This window comes from Podarcis pityusensis (genome assembly GCF_964106645.2).
Source record: "Podarcis pityusensis genome assembly, chromosome: 5".
In the NCBI taxonomy this organism is placed as follows: domain Eukaryota; kingdom Metazoa; phylum Chordata; class Lepidosauria; order Squamata; family Lacertidae; genus Podarcis; species Podarcis pityusensis.
In genome coordinates this window covers 67,218,646-67,243,006 of record NC_138032.1, presented here as the reverse complement: position 1 = coordinate 67,243,006, position 24,361 = coordinate 67,218,646, and the positions used below count along the sequence as shown (strand labels likewise).

Here is a 24,361-nt window from a genome sequence, read left to right as displayed (position 1 = left end):
TGAAATGACAATTGTTCTGATGAAGCAGATCTACTCTATGTCAATTCTTTACACATTTACATTGCATGGAAAATTTTGCATCCTCCTCTTGAGTACCAGTCTTGTGCGCAGATAAGTAACACAATTGAGGAGCCAGAAGGCCTGACAGTAGTAAATGAATTGGATAACGAGAAGAGGCTGAGCAGAGCCTAGTTGGAAAGAACTATTGTGAATGTGTCCATAATTTCATTTCAGCTTCAGCAGTAAATTCTTAATTATGTTTTGCAGGATATGAACGATTACTCCCCAGTATTTAGCAAACCTCTGTACAGGGGCATGGTTGCTCCTGATGCAATCAAGGGCACGGTTATAACAACAGTTGAAGCTGAGGATCTGGACCCTCCGGTAAGGAAAACAATTTTTTTTTCTTAATACCCTGCACCCAGGAGAGATTTCTTTAAAAGCCGCATAAGTGCCCTTAATCCTCTGAACAACATAAATGATTACTATGATTTATTTTTATTTATTTTAACCCAGCAGTGGCTCCTATGCATTTTTATGCCAGCCTATCCTCTGGCTTGAGCACTTCAATTATTGTTCTCAAGACGGATAAAGCCATAATGCAGAGTTCTTTTTTACTTCTCCCCAGCTCCCCAATGCCTCCTCCCTCCCTGCTCCACTTTCTTTTCTTATGGAACAATTTATATGTGAAATCCTTATCAGGGTTTAGTGTGTTGATGATAAACAGGAAAACGCAAGGGGTGGGCCTGCATTTGGAACAGCTTTGTGGCTCCAACAGAAAACAAAGCAGAACTTTTGAAGGGCTGTTATTTCCTTGATTTGCTGTTATTGTAAGCCTCCAAGCATGAAAAGTGTTGTGTGTGTGTGTGTGTGTGTGTGTGAAGAAATAAAACACCGCATTAAAAAATCCTTTTGTTAATATAATGTAAGAATATAGCAGCGCAGATTTGGTGGAATCAGTTTTCCCAGCAGCATCTGGGTTTCAGTCTGGCATTCGATTGACAGAGTTGTATTATATCCCATGGGTAAACTCTGATTTGTTGGTCAAAGCATTGATCTTAGAATCATTGAATTGCAGAGCCGGAAGTGGTTATGAGGGTTATCTAGTCCAACTCCCTGCAATGCAGGAATCTTTTTGCCCTCAAACCAATGACCATGAGATCAAAAATCTCATGCTCTACTGACTCAGCTATCTCACATTCTAGGGAGCTTAAAGGGAAAAGCTCAGTAGTTGTCAGACTGGTCAACATTCACAGGGAATATGCATGTATTCCCAGTCTGTCACTAGTGGGAACATGACCGTCCCATGCATTGCTTTTTTTTCTAAAAGAAAAATGTTTTGGGGTACTCTCATTTTCCTACTCATATTGAAATACTGCCCCTCAATGAGGCCAAACTTGGATTCACAAAATGTTTAGGGTTATACGTACTCCTGTGTCCCCCCAGAAAAAAGCACTAGTCCGGTGTTATAGGTGCCTTGGGCAAATTTCATGTAGGAACAATCCCTGCCTCTGGGGGGGTGTGGGGGGAACTTTCTGCAAAATAGTTACTTTCCCCCACTGGTCAGAATCTAGTCGTTTTCTCCTAGTAGATTGTATCTCTGCAGTCTTCAGTAATCTCCTAACTATGGACAGTGACCACAACATTATTCCAGGTTACGCAAATGGTTGAAAATGTTGGCAAAGGATGGGAAAGAGAGACTCCCCTCTACTCTCCCTAAACATCTTGTTACCAAAACCAGCAGATAATGCTGTTTTTAAAAGGGGTGGGTGTTTTGGGGTTTTGTAGCACTAGCCTTTTTTGGATTTAAGGGATTTCCTGAGATCTAATCCATAGAGGAATTGAAGTTTATCCCATCACAGGAGCCTGTTTGTAGAAGGGCTCTGCATGATCAACACCATGTTTAATGTAGGTATTAGGATACAGCAGTGATTTATCTTGACTAGCATTTCTTTACAGGGACCGCGAAAAGTGCTACTGTGGCAGTAAGGTAAAAGAAGCCACAAAACAGTCATGAAAATGTTAATTTTCCTCTTTGCTATGAAATCCTAGCTTTTGGCAGAGGGTTGTGGACATCTTCAGCATTCCACTGAAGACTAAATCAAACATGTCTCTAAATGGGCTTTAGAGCTGGCAGTTGGAAGAAGCCATTTATGCTATCTAGTAATTTTTCGTTGGCAAAGTGCCTTGAGCGGACATTTGTCCCATCAGTTTGAGAATAAGTGAACTTGCCCATTATTATTGTGCTTGTCCCTCCTGTATCTTCTCTACCTCACTTCACATTAAATTCTAGCATAGTCAGAGTGGCATTTTTTATTGTCTTTAGAGGAAGATGGGGGTTTTTGGGGGGCGGGGGAGTGCTTATTTACTGCAGAGAGCATAATGCCACTGAAGGACACCAAGTAATTGTAGCCAATCTTATCAAAACCTGCTAAGCTTCAAAATAGTCATTCAATAGCAGTCTATTAGCAGGGGGCGAAATAGAGCCATTAGGACAACCAAGGAGAGTGTGTATAATTTTCTAGCTTTATTTATAAGTAAATAAGCCTGGAGATGAGGTGTTAAGGGAGCCTCGTGGATACTTTATTTACACATTCCTGCTGGCAAAGCAGGAAAAATACTTTCCCTTTTCACTTTTTCATACCATATTGATGAGTACGATTTTGGAGTCTGCAGGGAAACACAAATGATAAAGATCAGATAGTTTCCTCAATTATAGCTATAGAGCAAGGGTTAGGAACTTCTGGCCTATGAGCCTGGGATAGGTCCCAAGAAGGCCCACAAGGCCATGTCACACAAACCATAACCACTTCCCATGTTCCAGATATCAGGTGTGGGGCAGGTAATGATGTAGCTACAAAGGAAGAATTGGGAACTTAAAGTGAGCATCTGATTATTCCTTTCCTTGCTGTTAGCAGTAACGGCACCAGGATAATATTTGACAGGGACCACAGAAGGAGCAAAGCATATTTATAGGTGAGTGAGAAAGAAAACTAACAGCATATGTGAATGACAGGTGAACAGAAATGAGGGGCAGGTTGGTGGGACAAGCTCCTTGTTGGCACTTGCCCACCTGTCTATGTTTTCATCTGCTTCCCTATATCTGTTTTATTTTCTTCGAGAATTTTTGGTGGGGGTTGATTTTCATTATATATTGTATTTTTAAACAATGTTTTGTCTGTAAACCATGCACGGAATAATTATTGATGGCCAGTTATATAATTTCCATTGTTAGACTTTTAAAAATGCAATATAAAAGTTAAGATTCCTAACTGCTCAAAATCCAGTATTACAATATAAGCCACGCTAAGAATTAAAAGTTAATGATCTCGTGAAAACTGCAATAAGAAGTGCAAAAGCCAAGTAATCAGATACAAGCTTAAAATAAAGAAAGGAGGCTGATCAAATTCATTTATAATCTAGATAATTAAAACCAAAGTAGCAGGCAAAATACATTAACATGTAGGAATAAACTTTCGTAAGTGCTTGGTCATCTAGTGAGGCGGTTAGGAACATCTCAAGGCAAAGAGTTTCCAAACCTACACCACTCATCAAAAACAAATTTCATACTCATTCCCAGTAAGAGAAAGAGAGAGACCACACAGTCTAAAGTCTAAAGGAGAGTCTGAAGTTATTCCCACATGTTTAAAATAGCCCTGGCCCTTGCCTTTGCTGTCCACCTAAAGCAGTCACACCCAAATGAAACTGAGACATTCACACTTCAGAGAGAAAGAGAAGCATGCATGTCTGATGTGGATTTCCAGTTTTTAGTTGTTGTTTGCAGGGAGCCTTCATCAGGAAGGCTCCTTCCCCAACATCCTCTTCTCTCATGTATGGATCTACCCCTCTCTTACATTGTTGCTGTCAACCATAGTTTAGCAATACATTTGAACTGACACTAGACCCCTGAACCAATATTTGTGAACCCGCTACAAACCCTTATTGTGGACTCTGCTTTTTTTAGTGTTGCTTAGATTTGGCAAGGTACAGATGTAATGCTAATCTATGGTTTAAGTCTGACCAGTTAAGGGAAAGGGCATTTGTGCAGCGTAGGTTCTTTAGGTCAATTCCTCATTACAGCCAGTGCTTTGAACTGAGGTACCACTCTGGCGGGAAGGTAAACGGCATTTCTGTGCGCTGTTCTGGTTAGCCAGAAGCGGCTTAGTCATGCTGGCCACATGACCCGGAAGCTGTACGCCGGCTCCCTCGGCCAATAAAGCGAGATGAGCGCCGCAACCCCACCCAGAGTCGGCCACGACTGGACCTAATGGTCAGGGGTCCCTTTACCTTTTACCATTATGTCTGTGCTGGGCTGCTCACTGTTCCATAGACACTATAGCTTGGGTGTGTGGGGGGGTGTATGGATACAATTCCTTTTGTGAGACAGTAACCACAAATTTTTATTGTAATGCTTGTGGCATTTCCATTTTTAATGCTTTGGAAATTGAAGCTTTGAAGCCCCGATCCTTGATGTTTATGCAAGGAAGTAAATCCTATGGAGTTCAATGGAGCCAATTGCCATTTAAGAACACATAACATCATGCTGTTAGTTAATATAAAGATTCTTAATCTGGCAGCACTCACCCCTTCATAGCATTTGTGGAGGATGATAGTGGTAGCCTTTTTATGTGCTACAGCACATCAAGTCAATGCATAGCTTATGTCTTTTTCTTAGCATAGGATATAACACCTCTCCTGGTATAAATGTGCTCCAACCCAGGGTTCTAAAATGTTTGATGTTCACAACAGAAGCAAGCATGCTTTCTGAATGACTTGAAGCAACATAAACAGATAATGAATGTGACAGATAATGAAAGCAAGTTTATTAAAAAAAAAAAAATCCATGTTAAATCTTCCTTTGATGATCTTTGTCAATCAATTGCAACTTTGCCAAAAACTATAATATCCTGGTGTTGTTGTTTTCTAAAATGATGGAAGAAAAGTAGCTTCCTCAGAAATAATGATCTCATGCCAGCTTTATGAATTCAATAACTAATTACCTAATGTGCTGATGCTTAATGATAATTGTAGGTTTTAGTCATTGGAACAGAGTGTGATTGTTGCTATTCTGAACCACATTATCTGGGTTTGAGTAATTTCTTGCTAATTATATTTTGTAAAAACATTATTAAATCAGGTTTCCGCCTGACATTAAGAGTATAATCATCTTAGTGCCTTCTGATCTCATTGGAATACCTTACGTTTGAAAGGATCTAAAAATTACCTATTCCAGTAATATATGATTTCTTAAATTCTGGTACATTAGAAGCCCTTTTTAGGTGTTCACAAAATGTACATGTGCTCACCCTACCTTCAGCGTGCCTATGTATTCTGGTTCCACCCTATCTCTCCTGACATGCAAAAGTATGCAGTAAAATGTTAACTGCTGAGGAAGAACCAGTGGTTGAGCACCCAGCATGCATGCAGTGGGTCCCAGGTTCAGTCCCTGATATCTCCAGGCAAAGCTGGGAGAGACCACTTCCTGAAACTCTGGATAGCTGCTGCCATTCAGTGTAGACAATTCTGAACTAGATGGGCCAGTGGTCTGACTCACAAGGCAGCTTCCTATGTTTTCTCTCAGACCTTCATATTCAACGCACAAAGAGAAGAAGTACCAGCAGTAATAAACCAATGAGAGAACAAATGGCCTCTTTGGAATGCCCTGTAGGAAGCCGTCATGTGCCTTCTATTGAAATGTTGTATCATTTCTGCAAGCTGAGCCAGAGCCTGCAAAATGTCAATCACACCCGTCTTCCAAATACTTTTGGGGGTTGCAATTCACCACAAGGAACTGATTAGAGTTCTGAAGGCTCATCACATTAACTTTGGAATAGTTCGAAAAGAGAACAAGTTGCTTTCCATGCCTCCTAATCTGTCTCTTTTCTCTTCTACATACGGGGTAGAATTTCGATATATGGAATTACTGCCATGCTTTGAGTTGCCTTTCTCAATTTACACCCATGCGGAATGGAAAGACATATATAGTTTGATTTCAGAGCCTCCTGTTAAGCAGCATTGGATGGTAGTTCTCTTTCCCCTTCCTGGAAATGGCATGTTTAGGATGTAATTTATTTTCTTCTGAGGCTGCAGTATCACCGACAAGGTTTGATATAGTGAACTTTAACATGTAAGTCTAGAAGAAAACCATAGTGCAGTGATTTAGTTTACCTTGTCTGTGATACAGAATTCAGGCAGCTGATCTGCAGAAGGCTTATATGAATCAACCATATAATAAGCCAACTTGCAGAAGCCAAGTCAAGTGGGAAGACTTTGTGAGTAGTCATCATACCTCATTATGGCATACAGGAGCCATCTCATGAAGCAGAATCTCTTCTCCGTGAAATAGAACAACACAACTAAATTTGTACTCTCTGTGGTCAGTGTCCTTTTGATGTTTTTGTAAAAAAAAAGAAGAAAAGCTCAACAACAATAAACAAGGTCTCCATAGCAGAAGGAAATTGCTCAAGTAAAATTTACAGTAATTGATCTGCCTAGTATTGCCTCTGTCCACCACTGTCATAAGGTCCTCAGAACGCTGCTCAGAAGGTAAATGAGGTCCTATAGAATGACATAGAAAAGCCACACATAGAGGATGGAAACCACTGAAAAGCAAAACAACCACACACAAAGACGACATATATGTGTTGCATAGCTTGCATATACAGTTGCTTCAGCAGCTCCTGTCTCTAGGACATATTGTTTATGAACTTACAGTAATTAACACACACATCTAAAAATCCATGTAATCAGTTTTGTATTCTGATTTACAGGAGATGGCATTGGGGGGGGGGGACTCTGCAAAATTGTTAAACGTTTGTCTTTCAATTAGCTCCTCTTGCTACTAATAATTTTAGTATGTTTTTGACGGTGTGTGCAGAATTAATCAAATCCCGAGGCTTTACCCTTCTGATGGGACAATAATTCCAATCTGCTTTTCTGGGGATTTATTGATGACAGCAAAAAAATTCCCTGGTGGCTGCAGTTTCTGACTGACCTCGAAGCATCTGGCACCTGCGATGCGAATGCGATGTCAGGAATGGCGTGTTATGTTTTAGTGAGGACAGGATATGACAGTGATGAGGTAGCACACATTATAATAGCTATTCCTGTGAGGATTTTGTAAATAATAAGATGAAAAGTGATACAAAAAACCCCCTCTCAACACTAATTTTCCATATGGAATGTAAGAAGCATATGTGGGCCCATAAGCGCCAGAGGTGCTAAACAAACAACTCTGAAACTGAAGCGTTTGTATAAAAATCTGGTTCTAGATGTGACTGAGGAGAAAGTATCACCTTTCATGGAACCATTCATCACCCATGAACTTGTGTGGGCTTTCAGGGAGACTGAGAGAAGTTTCTAAACTTTGCTATGTACCATGAAGGTCAGGGGTTCCCAAACTGTGGTCTGCGAGTCACATAGACCACCTCCAAGAGCTTCATACAGGTGGTCCACAAGGTGTCTGTAAAAATGCAATTAAGAATCATACAGTATCCCTTGCATCTACAATGGCTACAACAGGCCAAAAAAATCATTAAGTGGTCCACCAAGAACCTAGAGCACTTTTCAAGTGATCCGTGGGTTGGTGGGGGAGTTTGGGAACAACTGGTAGAGATACAATGCAATTTTCATTCTTCTGAAAAAGGGTTTCTGCCATTCATGCACAAGTGAACTGCTATAAGCAGGAGCAGCCTGGTGGCTTTCCACACTGAGGATAACCCAGTGGGAACAACACTATACCATGGCATAGCATTAAAAAAATAAAAAGTTTCGTGTCCCAACTCACCTGTGATTGTTCTACAAATATTGGATCTGCATATGACTTTTGAAACTTGTTCCAGGCCCTTCCAGTGAGCCAGCTTTATGATACCCATTCCCTATTGATCCCATATCTGGCTAAATGTTTGTGTATTCTCCAAAAGTGTACTTCAGCATTATCTGTTATGGCACGAAGGGGGCACATTCCTCTGACTGCTTGCTGCAAAATGGCTTGGACTTGGCCCTCCCAATCCCCTTTCTCTGTTTCACCTCCAGGATGTGAATTAATGCCTGTGTTATATGTGGGGGGGGGGATATAAAGCACCCTGAAATCAAAACAGGGATGAAGTGTCTGTGACCTTCCAGGTGTTGTTGGACTAGGTAAAGGTAGAGGGACCCCTGACCATTAGGTTCAGTCGTGCCGACTCTGGGGTTGCAGCGCTCATCTCGCTTTATTGGCCGAGGGAGGTGGCGTACAGCTTCCAGGTCATGTGGCCAGTATGACTAAGCCGCTTCTGGCGAACCAGAGCAGCGCACGGAAACGCCGTTTACCTTCCCGCCAGAGTGGTACCTATTTATCTACTTGCACTTTGAAGTGCTTTCGAACTGCTAGGTTGGCAGGAGCAGGGACCGAGCAACGGGAACGCACCCCGCTGTGGGGATTCGAACCGCCGACCTTCTGATTGGCAAGTCCTAGGCTCTGTGATTTAACCCACAGCGCCACCCGCATCCCTGATGTTGTTGGACTACAACCCCCATAATCCCTGGCCATGGGCTTTGGCTGATGGAAGTCCAGCAGCATCTTGAGAGCTATAGGTTCTCCATCCCTAAAATAAAGCAATAAATAAATCAGTGAATTGGCTGGTTGGTTGGTTGGTGGTCATGCTCTATATGATTCACTTCCAAAATTCACGATCAGTTTTGCAAAAGAAACAAAAGGTTGTCTTATTACCTAAACGCAACCAGATTCCATTTAAATGTCTACATCTTTCTTAATAACACAAAACATCAAATACCAATTTTCACTGACGTTTTCATTAACGTGATTGGTTGCCACAAGCTGCGTTTACTAATATGATGCAAAATAGTTTTGTTGTTATTGATCACATATTCATTGATGCTTGCCATCTCATAACCATCAATAAGTATAACAATGAATTTACTCACAGGGAAAACAGCACAGGGATAATAAAGATTGAAAACAACTAAACCAGTTGCTTACTTACAAAGGGAAAAGTAGAAAATTGCATCACTAAAGATTTTGCTTCACGATCCAACTGACACCTCAGCACGAACGCCGGCCCTGGCCTGGTGGAACGCTCTGTCACAAGAGACCAGGGCCCTGTGGGATTTGACGTCTTTCCACAGGGCCTGAAATTGGAGCTGTTCCGCCAGGCCTTTGGTTGGGGTTCAGTCTGACTCTCCCTCCCCTTTCATAAGAACTTGCATGAAAGTGGCCTCCCAATTTTTCTCACAGGCCCATATAAGTTCAGCACAAACAGTTGGTCTTGGTGAGTATTTAAGTTCCCCAACCCTAATCTGTGGGTTGCCATCTGATTGGATTTTACTCTGATCCTGATCTGATTTTAGGATGTATTTTAATTGATTGCCTGATTTTATGTTAATGTGTTAAACATTTTATGTTAGCTGCTCTGAGCCCGGTTTTTGCCGGGGAGGGCGGGGTATAAATAAAAATTATTATTATTATTGAACATATTAGTGACAGGCAAACCTTCCCAATGCATGGAATAGGCATTGTCATGGACTTCTAGTTTTCCTGCACAATATGAGTTTTGTACTGCTACCATTAGAATCCAAAGGGAGTTAAATTTAATTCACCACTTGCCACTTTTTGTTTTAGAAAATACCTCTAGTATTTTCCTTATTATCTCAAGCCCTCCCCCCAGCATAGCATATTGCAGACCACAGTATAACATTAGTACAAATGGTACCCTCAAGTTAAGAATTATGAATATAATGAGATACATTAACTACAGGTGTTGCATAGTTTCAGACTTAAAAAGCTCTTTTGCTTGGACCAGAATGTTTCAAAATGGACTGAAAGTGTAATTCAGTTCTAGTATCAGAAGCCTTGATAATTTTTGACGAGGTGACTTCCCCCGTGATTTTTGTGTTGTAAATGGGTCTCCAAAGTAACATCCCTTTGTCGTGAGATCAGTAACCAATGTGTTAAATGTTTTTTTTCCGCTGTGACCCTGGCTCTTTCCTGTCATTGGGCAGGTTGCTTTCGGTCCTGTAGTTTTGACTATTTTTTTTTTAAATAAAAGTTAGCGTAATAATATTGGGTTGTATTTTAACATTTAAGTCTTCTTTTCCAGCCCATGCTGTATACAATAACAAATGTGTGTTTTTCTTATAGGGGACACCAGCAAGTTGGGTGAGGTATAAAGTGGATGTGGTCCAGTTCCCTTACAGTGCAAGTATCTTTGATGTTGAAGAAGATTCTGGACGTGTGGTTACTCGTGTGAACCTTAATGAAGAGCCCAGTACATTGTTTAAGGTGATAACATTCACATATGCACTTTAATATGTTTTCGCACTGGAGTGGCTATCCCCCAGCCTGAGGGCTCCATCACACTACCTAGCATTTTTTTCTGGTCCTCCACAACCCCACTGAATGGCCGCAAAAAGAAAGACAAATTAAATCAGAGCCAGTGCTGGGTTTTCACTAGGGATGAGCAAGCACAGAATCTGCTGCAGTGTCTCAAGCTGCTCAGTTTGAAACAATCTCCAATTAAATCAGAGGGATCTACACTCAGGCAAATATGTACTGTATAAAATGAGGAAGGGGGTGCCTGGAGTTCTTCTTCTTCTTTTTTACTTTTCCTTGTTATCAAAGCTTTGTACTGACAGTTGCTGGTTGAGGAGATCCATTAAGTTAATTAATGTTTGCAACTCAGATAGTATTTGTCTGTTAGGATTTCAGTTGACGCTGCAGCTTTAAAAGCTCAGATTATAATGCATCATTTTACAGAAAATCGAATTCAGTGTAATTTGGGGGATGAGTGTTCATATATATATATATATATATATATATATATATATATATTCCCTGAAGAAAGTACTGGTTCAAGTTATGATAATTAATTATTCTTCTCTGATATGTTGGGTTAAAGCAGTTCCTTTTTAATCACACATTTTCTTAATTGAAAAACATGCCAGCAACCCCCAAAAAGGTATCTCAATGAGTTTGTGTACTTTAACCCACTCATCTGTCTTCTTGAAAAACACCATCTGCTTGCTAGGGTTTTCTAGCTTATTTGCTTATATGTGTGTGTGAAACTATGACAGAAAGTGAAGTCGCTTCACTTTTTATAAGTATAAGGAATGTGTTTAATGGGTTTTAGGCATCTTGATACCTCTACTTCAGGAAAATGTTGCCATGAATAATCCATTAAATTATTCTGGGACCATCAAAGATTGCAGACGTGTACCTTTCAATAATTTAAGTTCCAATCCTAAATATGCTTACTAGGGAGTAAATATCCGCAGGATTGTATGCTTACTAGGGAGTAAATAGGCAAAGGATTGTACTGCACATTAGTTCTAAAATAAAATTTTGAGAAGACAGAATGATACTAATGTTAAATCTCTTCATCATTTGCATCTATGTAAAAAAACACTAGAAACCAAGTTTTGAGATACAATAATGCCAGTATAATTTACACACATTATCTTGTTATCCTAGTATTTGCTGTCTGCAGTGATTCAAATAATTGTGCTCAGGAAGTACTGAATGTAAAATTGAATGCTTTGCTTCAAAAATGTAATAGACTACAACAGATTTTGCATAAGCTTTTTTACACAGAGCTTCCTTGCCCACAAGAACTTCTCATTCCATGCCAATGAAGACTGCAGATCTGCTGCCTCCATTACAATGAATTGGGTAGCCTATATCAACTATAGTGTATATATGTATATTGTGTATGCCATGGTTTTATTCTGTATTTTATGCTACGAAACACCCTGAGCTCTTTGGATGAAGGGCAGTATACAAATTCAATGAATAAATAAATAAATGAATAATATGCAACAAAGCACACATCTGGAGTGGAGCAAAAGCTGTTGGTTTCTGGATTCTATGTTTGGAAATTTATGAACTTGTATTTATTTATTTATTTATTTATTTCCCTGAGCTTTCTAGAGTTGTTTTGAGGTTCAAACACCTGTGGTGAAAGATCCAAATAACTTTTAGGGAATTGAAAATCTTTTCAGTAAGACTGGTGAAACTTCCCAGGGGACTGCAGCACACCCCTAATTAAAGTCCTTCCACTTTTTCTTTTCTTTTTTGCATAATATACTTTAATATTTCACTGTGGTTCAGAATATTTATAGGATTAAGCTTTAGGATTAAAGAGTTAGAATTGCACTTTGGGTTCCAAACAGGCTTTTAAAAAAAGTTTGGTTTTGTTTGTTTTGTTTTTTTGTTTTGCTACTCATTTTTTATTTCAATGTTATTTTTGCCTTTAAACAAAAGTGAGTAAGTTCATAAAAAAATCAAATGCTGCAAATCTGACAGCAAAAGAAATTCAGAGTGCTTTGCAATGATGCAGTCACCTGAGCGCATCATCATCCCGCCTAAAGTTGGCTAGTCCGTGCAGAAACAACAAAAGGAAATGGACTCACTGGCAGGATTTGAATAAACTTTCACAACTTTATTGAATTTAAACATAGAGGATGATAATGTAACAACATCCTACATGTATATGTACATGTAGGATACAACAAACAATGTAACAAACCAGAAGGGGAAGTTGAGGGAAGTCAGGTGGGGAGGGAGAGGATTGTAAATGTAATGGTAAGGTAGGATTGGATAATGGTATGTGATATTTAGAATTTGCAATTACAAAATCTCAATAAAAATATTAAAATTAATAATAAAAAATTGGCTAGTCCGTGATGAAGGAATTGAGAGTTTTCTGGAGACCTGCAAAGCTTGTAGCTGACTACTTTTACCAGAAGCCAAATAGCATGTAATATGACTGTGTGTAAGACTGGAGTTGATCTTCACTATGTTTGTGTCCTTGATAGCTCGTGGTCATTGCCTATGATGATGGGGATCCTGTGAAGTTCAACACCACCACTGTAGAAATTTCAGTACTGCAACCCTCAGTAATTCCAAGGTTTACCCAGGATGAATACAGGTATAGTATGTGTTCCATTTCTACCATTACGTGTGGGATAATGGTTAGAGTGCTGGATGACCTGGGAGAGGATGAAGCTCACTGGGTGACCTTGGGCCAGGCACCATCTCTTAGCCTAACCACAGGGTTGCTGTGACAATGAAATGGGGGGAGAAGAACCATGCATATCACCTTGAAATCCTTGGAAGATAAAGGTGGTATGTAAATGTAAGGAATAAATATTTAAAATATCATCAATATTACTTAAGGGAAATGTGAGGGGAGGAGAAAGAAACTATTATTTGAACTCTGTCATTATGTAGGCTGTGAAAAGTATAATGTAATCAGGAAGCAAAGGTAGCACCAAGAAATAAACAGTGATTTCCTTGTCAGGCTTGTGGATTGTATCCAACTTAAGTCATATAGCAGACCCATTGAAACAAATGAATTTAGCTAACTTAAGCCCACAGGGTCTACTCTGCCTATGGCTTAGCTGGACACAGTCTTGTGTAGTTAAATGTTATACGTTAATGACAACTACCTGCGTCTCATTCATCTGGCTGGTTTTATTTAATAGGTTGCATTCATTCTTCAGTTCACTGATGGGCAGTTACACAGATATGAAGGGCTTATAATTGGATTATGTACCCTTTTATGGCTCCCCTTAATGTATAGAAAGGATCATAGAATCATAGGATTGTAGAGTTGGGAGGGACCTAGAGGATCATCTTGTCCAACCCCCTGCAATGCAGGAATATGTAGCTCTCCCATATGGCAATCAAACCTGCAAACTTGGTGTTATCAGCACCATGCTGTAACCAGCTGAGCTATCCAGACATTCCATGACATCAAAGGTCCAACGTCTGCTTATGTTGAGACTCCAGGTCCACCTCAGATCTCTTACCACAAAACTAGAGCTGCTAAACTGAAGTGATTGCATTGTTCTCTTATTTACCATGAAAACATTCAAAAATGTAATGGCATTATTTTCATAGCCACTTCATTTATATACCACTTTGCCATGTATGTTATGCTCAAAACATATAGAACAAAGCATAACCAGAACAATTATGCAACGAGAGGGACAGAATGCTGGGATAGTTAATAGGATGTGTCAGAGCAAGCAGAGAAATAAAATGATTTGTTGATTGAAGCTAAAGCATGTGAGGAGTAGAGTTGTTATGCTAGGTTGCAGGGAATTATAAGAAAGATTCCTATTGTGCTGTATTGTTAATTCTGAATATAGCTGCTTTTCCATTGATCCATTTTTCATATACCTGCATAGCTTGTATGGCATTGGACACTTATTTGCCTGTGATTCTAGCTATGTGAATCACAGGCAAATAAGTTACACAATTTACACAGGAACTGGTAGGCATGGACACATCAGCAGGCTATGTACAGCATTTGGATAATTGGGTGCTTTAACAAAGAAGATGAGTTCATTAAACGATGTGCTCTGCTGCTTATGGATTCATTCAGAATTTGACAATGGCATGTTTTTAGCATCGCTGTGACTGTAATCTGTACATGTGCAAAATTAATTTGAAGTTAAGAAAAAGGAATCTTTCTGGGGGAAAGGAGCGTAGAATTCCTTCTAACTCTTTCTAGCATTATAAAATGTGCAAAGGCCAGATGTGAAATTAAACCTAAAGCAGAAATAATTAAATTAATATCTGGTTGTGTGTGTGTGTGTGTGTGTTTAGAAATGGCATCCTCTTGTGATTAATTACCCTTTTTAAAAAAGTAAGAGATCAAAGGTACCTTGGATTTTTGTTAATTAATGCATATCTTGTCCTCTTACACAACTAGAAAGTCATAGTTAATAGCCATGGACTGCAATTGTAGGCAATAAATTGCTAGCTAAAGAGTGCAATCAATAGCTATTAAGTATTGCCTGTGGGCACATTTAACAGGTGTTCAAGCATTTTATGTCAAGTAAAGGAAAATAGTCACATCTTTCAAATGCATTGAAACAGCAAAGTAAACCCTAGGCTCCATTTTCGGAAATTGGTCTGTTGTTAAGGAACACTAACTTTCTGTTAGGGGCTTTATTTCTTGCAGAAAAAGTGAAATACCAAAGGTCACAGTGTTCAGTTGATGTTGTTGCAACATGACCTTTCTTTCTATAAGCATGATCCAGTGCACAGATTTCTAATTCACAAGAATGATCTTGACTGACCAGAATGTTCACCTCTCTGCTCTGTTCCTATTTCCAGGCATGTGCCATATAGGGTAAGAGAAAACTGTGACTGAGAAATTAGTTGTACATAACAGTTAAGGAGACAGTTTGAGTGAAGACAGATGTTAACCTTTCAAAAGGAGAGAAGCACTTTGCTTTTACTATCCTTAAAGTGTGTTTGTGTGTCTGTGTGTGTGTGTGTTCTGCTGTCAGTTCTGTCTGTGTAGTTTTGTAAACAGTTTGAAATCTTACTAAATTTCCTTCTCCAATGTGAAGTGTGAGTGTTTATACACAGAAGCGTGTATGTGCCTATTTAAACAATATTTTAAAGCTAATCAACCTACTTGGCACACAATGGGGTGGACAGGATTGACTTCCTTAGCATGGGAAGCAAATTGTTACTTCACCATTCATCTTGCCTGCGTCTACAACTGTGGTATAAACTATGAAGCTGTGTTCACACCACAGCTAAAAAAATGCAGTAAACATTGTCAGCTTGACTTTACATGGCGGCCAAAAATATGAAAAGTAATGGCTGGGAACTATTTTTCTGTAGCAGCCAGACAGCAATCCATGCTTTCTAAAGAAGATGGTTTTGTAAATACTAGACGCTTGTCTTGCCTATGTATAAAGGCAGCCTTGATGTCAGTATCCTAAGAGAGCGCATGTATTTTTCTCTTGCTGGTTAAGGTTTCCCCTGGATAAGCACCACGGTAGTTCAAGAAAAACTAGTTTTGCACTAAACACTAATGTTATCTATTAACCCAACAGCTTAACTATGCTTTCTTATTTATTACCAAGAAACCATGATCCTTGTTTAACTGTGGATTGTGTTATGTTTGAATCCCACACCCTTACTTAATCATCATTTATATGGCCATTCCACCACAGACACAGCGGGGAAACAAACCAAAGTTTTGAGAAACAAACCATGGTTTGCTTGATTTATCTGTGATACAACTCATGGTTAACTCATAGTTCAACAAACCATGGCTTAGCACTGTGTGAGAACCAAGCCAATATCTTTCCAGCCATTTCATCTCTTTCCTGTTCATTTTCTGTATGGGCCCCACTTGAGTATAATGATCCCAAGAACATCTTTTGCTCTCACAAACCAAAGCATTTTCACTAGCAGGACTTTCTCTTTAGAATGCTCAAAAAGGCACAACAAATCAAAGTATTCTTCCTTAGAGGATTCTGTACAATAATACTTCTTTTCTCCTCCTTCTTTCAAAGTCAAATAACTGAATCTCAGGACACCTCCCTAAGGGAGTTTAATACAGAAGACATGAGGCATGTAATCATAGCAAGATTCTGCATCAACTGCTACAGTAAAGGAAGACTTTCTTCTGACCTTCACAAAGAAGTTTAAAAAAAGTTTTTTCAGCACTTACTATTATCAAAAGAAATGAAGGGGCTGCTGAATAAATTCTTAATGGCAAACATCCCCCAGCAAAATCATTTTTAACAAATACAGTCATACCTCGGTTTACAGCCGCTTCAGGTTGCATTTTTTTGGGTTACAGGCCGCTGCAATCCGGAAGTACCGGAAGGGGTTACTTCTGGGTTTCAGCGGTTGTGCATGCGCAGAAGCTAAATTGCGCTTTGCGCATGCTCAGAAGCGGCAGATCGCAACACGTGCATGCACAGACGTGCAGACGCAGGTTGTGAACGCTGCAGGTTGCAAACGTGCATCCCACACAGATCATATTTGCAACCTGAGTGTCCACTGTAGTATAAATTTATCATAAAAATTTAAGAATTCTTACACCTTCATTTTTCTTTCTTTTCTTATTTATTTATTTAGCAGCACATCCCACCTTTTCACTGTCTTTCGGCTTACAGAATAACCTTTCCATATCTAATTCATCTTGGCAACTATGCTGTAATACTTGATTGTTAAAGAGCTATTTAAAGAGTGCAGTTTGAACCCCTATTCTTTTGATTCTGAAGAATTCCTGACAAAAATATTGACTTCTAGCTTTCATTTTGAATCCTTGCAAGGACTACACAAGGGATGCATTGCACCTGATGACATTAAGTCCATCAGAATGAAGTTTGACATTTATCTTTAAGGATAATAGGCCATGTCAGTGGTTCATTGTAATAATACCTAAACTCCCTTGTCATCTTTTTTTTGAGGTAAATATCACTGAAAGGTCAAAACTTCATGAACCAATATGACAAATGTAAGGAGGGGGCATAGGAAAAGACACACAATCCCACTGAACATACCTTGCAAATAATATTGCACAGAAGAAAAAGAAACAATTTAAATTGGCCTTCTGGAAGCAGTGAATGTTGGCAGCTCAGCCTATTGCAGATGTTTTACTGACGTGGTACAGCACACACAAGCACAAAGGCATGCAAAGGTGAAATGCTATAAATTAAAATATGTCAGCTAAACTTTACAGAGCTCTAAAACAGAATGATTTTATTTTCTGGTGCTCAATGGAACAGAGAGTGAACATTAGGACCACTTTTCTTCTTAGATTCATGAATGGAAGTCACTGCAGTGTGGATCTTTACCACACTAGGAAAGGAATATCCAAAGCCCTAGACCGCAGGAGAGAAGTCTGTTCCTCCTCTGTGCTTGCGTGTCCCCAATTTACAATCATCTGATAAGTGGGGTATGCTTGAAATTACACATATCCTGTCTCCATACCTGTGACCAGCAGATCACATGCATTCATTGCCAAATGCAACATCCAGCTTCAAATAGCACCCATCTCAGAGGAGTACACATTTGCGCTCCTAACATTCCTGCAAAGTGTGTTATTTAAGAGCTTGATGGGCAGGGTGTGGAAACTGTTGGGACAACTTTGTTGTTTCCATCCAATTCTGAACATCTTGGTTGATGCCGGAATTTCCAAATTGTGACTCCTGAACTGTGTCCGTTGCCAAGCCTATATATGCCTGGATAAAGATCTTCTGTTACACATAAGAGCCTCTGTTGGCATATGTTGGGCATGAGACATGACAGACATGTACACATTCTTCATACTTAGGGGGGTTGGAAGGGGACTATGACTGAAGGAGACAGATTACTACTACCACTTTAAAAAAAAAAAAAAAAAGGAAATATATTGTTAAGAAGGCCAAGACATGTTTGTGAGTCGAGGCCCTGTCCCCCACTTTATGATGAAATAAGACACATGGACACCAGTATTTTAGGTTAATGGGCTAAAAATGGCCACAACTTTATTGGTTATAGAATGTGAGTAGTATTGGTTTAGGGCCTAGGCACTGGATCCGAACAGACTATACTTGATGCCTGCCCACCCTGCAGGAAGTCACACGAGGATTAACAACCTGTAGGGGGAACCTGTTGGTGGAAATCAACTAGAAATTCTCCCCTAGAGTCCCCGGAGGGTCGGGCCATGGCCCTAACCACCACCTGGGCTTCGCACAGGAACCATGACCACCAGATTCCTTTAATGGAATACCCTTCAAGGGGAGGGGTAGGTGATGGCCACAACCTCCCCTCCAACACACAATGCATTTTCCAATGCCTAACCACCAAACCTTACAAAGTTGTGGCGATTTGCTATGAGGTAGGCAAAAAAACCCAAGTGGCTGGTGCCAATCTGCCAAGTGGAAAAAAATTCTACCAGGCCCCTTCAACAGGTGACCAACCGAGGTCCATAGCAAGGTCAGGTGTTGAATGCACAAGAATAGAGGGAGGGAGGGAGGGAGGGAGGGAGGGAGGGAAGGAGGGAGGCAGGGAGGAAGGGAGATCCATGCATGCAGGAAACAAACAGACTGAGCCACGGTCCGGTGTTCGCTTAAGAGCAGCAAACCACGCCCCCCAGCCAGCTGGCTTGGCTGGGGGAAGCGAGACCCGCTCACAACGCCTCCCCTCGGGGAAGAAGAGGGTAGACCCTTCATAGCGATGCTGAGGAGCTGGGCAACCTCAGGAGCAGGGCCACCTGCACAGGCCCACTGCCCCTTTGTAGAAATTGAGCCGCTCGGTGCAATTAATGCAAGATTCTAGCTTAATAATTGACCTTTACAGAAACAGGAAAAGTACTTGAGCTAAAGTACACAGGACAAACACAGCCACATAGTAGCTTTTATCCTTTTTACCCATTCAGTTCCATATGTTTCGACAAAAGTTTCTTAAGGGACTAACAGTATGTTTTCATTGAAGTGATGTATTGTTCTTTGAACCTGATTGCATTAGTTAACTCAAGGAAGTTAAATCGATAAGGCACAATTACTATAAGGTTACAAAGAACATGAATTTTGGTGTTTCTCTATTCACTTCCTTCAAATTCTCCATATTGAATGCAAAAGCACCTTCCTAATTGATATTGATTTCTCAATCCATAGAATTCAGCAATGTCAGAACAGGAGTTACAGAGATGTTACTAAAAAAAAGAAAGTGCTAAAAACAGGTTAGGATCAAAAGAAGGGTTTTTACACGCACTCCCCAAAAATCCATTTTGAATTTTTAAAAACTTCATCTTAGAAAAGTGGACATTGAAGGAATCTAGCCTGCAGGTCTTGAAAATAACAAGGTAGAAAATTGTACTGTATTTGAGTTTGTCAAATGTACCTTGCTCACCAATTACATCAATAACGTATTGTTATCATTACTTGAATTTTGGTGTCATGCAGACCAATGCAGAAGCCAGATAAATGAACAAAGTTTAATTGAAAACCAGTTCAATCTGTTGGATTACAATTAAATTTATGATTCTTATCCTGTCATCCATAACTTCACTATAGTGTCTGCTATCAGATTTCAGGCTGCACCCAACTGCAGCCCAAATGCTTTTATATGGGAAAATCAGTCACAAAATAATTCTGTGACTCTGCATTTCCAAATATCTTACTAAGCATTAAGTAGCAAACATTTCTGCTGTTCTTTAATGAAAAGCATGTCACTCCAACCTGGAATTCAAATGTGAAAATTTCACTTTTTAAATACCTTTTTTAGGTGCACTGCTAGCAACGGCTGTAGCTCTTTTCACACATTATTTGTGTGCATGGCAAGCAAGGATACAAAAGGGCAACCCAGTCAATCAATGGGGATAGAGCAAATACCCTATGAAAAAAGGTTACACTGCAGGTTATTCACTTGACCTCTGTTTGCTTTGCATGGCTCCTGCTTACCAGGAGGTAGAGGGGGATTAGGCAGAGGCTCGCAAGGTGCAAACACACCAGCAGAAGCGCAATATTCAGAGGAAGGATGACTGAGTTGGTGTTAACATGCTTACGGAAGCAGAATGGATCCCTGGAGGAGCACACTTTATCCTGGATATAATCACACAGAGACTCTGCTCTTAAGAAAATAAAAGGCTGTGTTTATTGCAGGAAGTACATACTTGAAAGCAAAGAGCCTAGTTCTAACTAAGGTGGAGATGTGAAGAGCCATGCATGCTCTTTCATCTCAGCAAGAGACACACACAAAGTTGTCTCCTCTCCCAAGGAAAGGATGAAGAAGGAAATGAGCCAACAATTCTGAGAGTATTGGTCTAAGGGAAGATCAATAGCTTCAGTCTAGAAAGACAGTCTAGGAAGGTTCCTCTCTATCTATCCTTCCTGTGCAAGTATATCAGCATATATCCACGCATCCCTTCTGAGGTCATTATTAGGACTTAAAAACTCTGTAAAATATGAAACAATATGTTGTGAGCTGGGAATATTGCCTTTATCAGTAAGAGCATGGTTGAGGACCTTGAAATATTGGATCTTCCTCCATTATAGAGCCCTATCCCCTAATTCTCTACTTTACGATCTTTTAAGTGATAGTGCAATCTACAATCTATCATTAATTTGTAGGAGAAAACTGGATTCGATAGGGCTCACTCTAATTGATTTTGAAACCTCTGATCCCAAAGACATATGGGAAATTATCAGGAAGACTCTTACAGAAAAAAGTGTTTTCGCCATGCTTGAGGCTGCAAAGCACAGCACTTGCTCTCCTATCCACTTAAATCTCCCTTTGTGTAGAGATTTCCAAAAGGGATACATGACAAATCTGAAGAAACATGAATCGTGTAGGCTGTTTATGTTGGCCAGATTCAACATGTTTCCCTCGGTGGTAGTGAGAGGAAGATACTTAGCTATCCCAGAATCAGAGCGTCTCTGCAAATGCAGAAAACAGGAACCCGACACTCTAGAGCATATATTCTTTTCCTGTGATTTTGGTAGTTATACCAGAAAACAATTATTTGAGGCCCTAAAAGTTAATAGACAGATTTTTACTCCACCAACTGTTCAGGACCTGCTGGCGGACAGCGATGATCAAACCACTATAATAGTGGCTGAATTTTTAAGTGCTGTCCATGAAGAAAGAATGGGCCATGATAAAGAGACTTAGTGGTTTTTAATGGTAGGTGATGTTGCTGTGTTATTGTATTATATTATCTATGTACATTGATTTATTTCTTGGAGTTAAGAATAGGACTGGGATAAATTGTGTTCGCTGAGCCCGTATTTTATACAGTCTGTATATGATGTTTGTTTGTTACTGTGTGGTGTGCTATGCCTAATAAAGGATTTAAAAGTAAAGTAAGTAAGTATATCAGCATACGATGAAATTTCATCCCAACATACTGAAGCTGAGTTAGAGTACTGGAGTTATCTTAGAGCCAATTCTCTCTTTATATTTTGTATTTTGGTATGAATAGATAACTAAATACAGAAGATGTAGGTTTCCCTGTATATAGCCTGCATAGACAAATACATGCAGAATTAGGTGTGTGTCTATTTTTAAAAATCCAGTCTTTCCCATAATTGTTTCTAATTTTATATTTGCATGCACACACCCTACATTATGGATATGCATACATATTGTCATCAGATGTACGATCTGAGTATAAAAAGTAAAATGAAAATCGGTTCTAAGATGCATCGAACAAGGGCAATGGGATAATCCATCCATGCTTGCCATGGACATTTACAGAATGATCAAGGCTCATATTTGACCTGATTTGAAAAGATTCATATAGCCCTTAGGCCTACGATGTCCTGCAAAATGGTGGAGAAAGGAAAATTGATTTCAGCATTTTCCTTTCCTTTCAAACTGATCTAACTGAATAATGGCTTCATGTTCAAAGGTGCAGGGAACAGCATTTTATTGCCAAGCACATTTATTTGTGACGGCTGCTTGACAGCAGAGACATTTTAGAGAGAAGCTTCTCAGGGCGTGCGTCTCCATTGCATGGCCCTTTTTCTTCAGCAAAGACAATAACTAGCAACTACATTATTCTTTCCAGCTCAGCCTTAGTCCTGAGCTTACTTCTTTCGGCCTCTTTTGTGCAGAAATCTTTTGTGCAGAGGACAGGAGTAATCATAGATGTGCTTAAAGCATTTAATCAATGGCATAGATTGCCCACCAACATTTTCTGCAATAAGGCTGAGGGGATCTTATATGGCTGTGAGAATATTGGAATTCCTTCCACAAGCAATCAGGCAGACCATGTGGGAAAGGGATTAAATGTTTACATATTCACTTTTAGCAGCAAATTTAAGCAGCAATCACGCCACTGTTCTAATGTTTGATTCAAGCCATTAATGTTGCTTTTCTCTGTATTCTTATTTTTTTCCTTATTTCATGTCAGGCAACAGCTGGAATTACATGATCCTAGTCATACATAGCTTCCAGGTTCTTCTTGTCTGCCAGACAAGGAGAAAAATCTTGTATATATTATTTCAGTAGAGCACTGAGAACGTGACAATAAGAAAGAGCAATCTGTTTTGCCCAATTTTGCAGGCCCCCTCCTGTGAGTGAAGGTGCGCCCAAAGGAACTCACGTTGTTGTTGTAACTGCTGCTGCTTTGAATCAGACGATTATCTATTCCATTGTTTCAGGAAATGAAGATGGTAAGTAATACTGTCCCAGGTGGTCTAGTACGATACATGAATAAAAAGTACTTTTAAGGGAGAGGGGAGGGAACAAATGTCACTAATTTTTCTTTTCTTTGCTGCATTCCAGATGTGTTTGCTATTAATAACAGAACAGGTGTCATCTCCGTCAAAAACCCACTGGATTATGAAACTGTGAAAAGCTATTTACTTCGTGTGCAAGCAGACTCACTACAAGTGGTCCGCTCCAATTTACCTGTGCCATCCAAAAGCAAGTTACTTTCACCTTTTTTATTATTTCTTTGTGCATTTGGATATTTGAGCAAAAAGTCATCTTGCTCTCCCCCTCATCACCTCCCCCACCACTGCACACATTACCTTAATGCTGCACACATTACCTTATGAATTAATCTGCCACTTTTTTACATTGTTAGTTAATTCCTTCATGTGCTAAATTTGCCTAGCAGTTTCAGATATAGTAGTACAAAGAGAGCCTCAAGCCACTACAACTTAATTCTACTGTAAGAATATCTAGGACTCTTACTTATTTGGCTCTTACTGTGTGCTAACAATATGCCGTGTGTTGTTTGAAAATGTAATGACTGAATACTGCTGTCCTGGTGCATCGCCAACAGCTCTCTGGATGGCTTGCTGGTTGTAGGATGTAGGGTGGCTTCTGCACTGCCAAACATTTCATCCCTGCCCAGCCTCCTCCACATGTCAGCCTTTCTGAAGATTCAACACAGTTTGGTAAGACCATCACCACTACTATCATCAGGGTGACACAGAATGCCTCTCTTCCATGGAGTTGTAGTAGCATATGGCCAATAAAAGGCTATACAGCTATATACATAAGCAGTGGTGGCTGCTACCCATTGGGGTTGGTAGGTTGGAAGGCAGGGAGGCCAACAGTAGGTGGAGCCAGAGCCCCTTTGCCCTCATCCTCTTCCCTGCTGAGTTCTACAAGGCTAATGCTGAGACTAAAGAGGCTGACAGCTTCATCCTCTTGTCTGGTTGTAATTAAGAAGGTGGATGGGGTGTGGCTGAGAGCTGTAGTTGGTGGGGCAGTGTCGTATCCATACTAATGGACCAGACTCCACTGCACATAAGGGATGGGTTGTGCTTACTTTTTAAAAAATGTAATATTGTGTTTTTCTCTGAGGAAAATCCTGCACAGTATATATGACCAAAGTAAGTGTGTGTGTGTGTGTGCGCGCACACACACACACACACACACACAATATTCTGTTTCCTATCTTTCATTTTAAAGGAAACACTTATCTGTTTCATACATTCTCCTGTACCAATTTACACTCAGCTTCTGAAACCTGAAGCAATCTTGAGTTAGCAACTTTTCTAAAAGTTTCTTAGTACAAGAAACAAGTATTTAAATGAAAAGTGTGAATCATAATTAAAACTGGAAGATTTGGTCAAATAATATAGCAATAAGTTCTGCATGAAT

At 39.9% G+C, this 24,361-nt stretch overlaps 1 protein-coding gene across 18 annotated transcripts in view; it reads left to right on the top strand.

The window, feature by feature from the left end:
* The window catches only part of PCDH15 (protocadherin related 15), a 648,544-nt gene that overhangs the window by 537,404 nt on the left and 86,779 nt on the right, over positions 1-24,361 (top strand). For all 18 annotated transcript variants that reach the window (XM_081004527.1, XM_081004539.1, XM_081004528.1 and 15 more), the window contains 5 exons: positions 268-384; positions 10,139-10,279; positions 12,811-12,923; positions 22,808-22,917; positions 23,030-23,170. In XM_081004527.1, the coding sequence (XP_080860653.1) occupies positions 268-384; positions 10,139-10,279; positions 12,811-12,923; positions 22,808-22,917; positions 23,030-23,170 (622 nt within the window). The remainder of the gene's footprint in view (positions 1-267; positions 385-10,138; positions 10,280-12,810; positions 12,924-22,807; positions 22,918-23,029; positions 23,171-24,361) is intronic.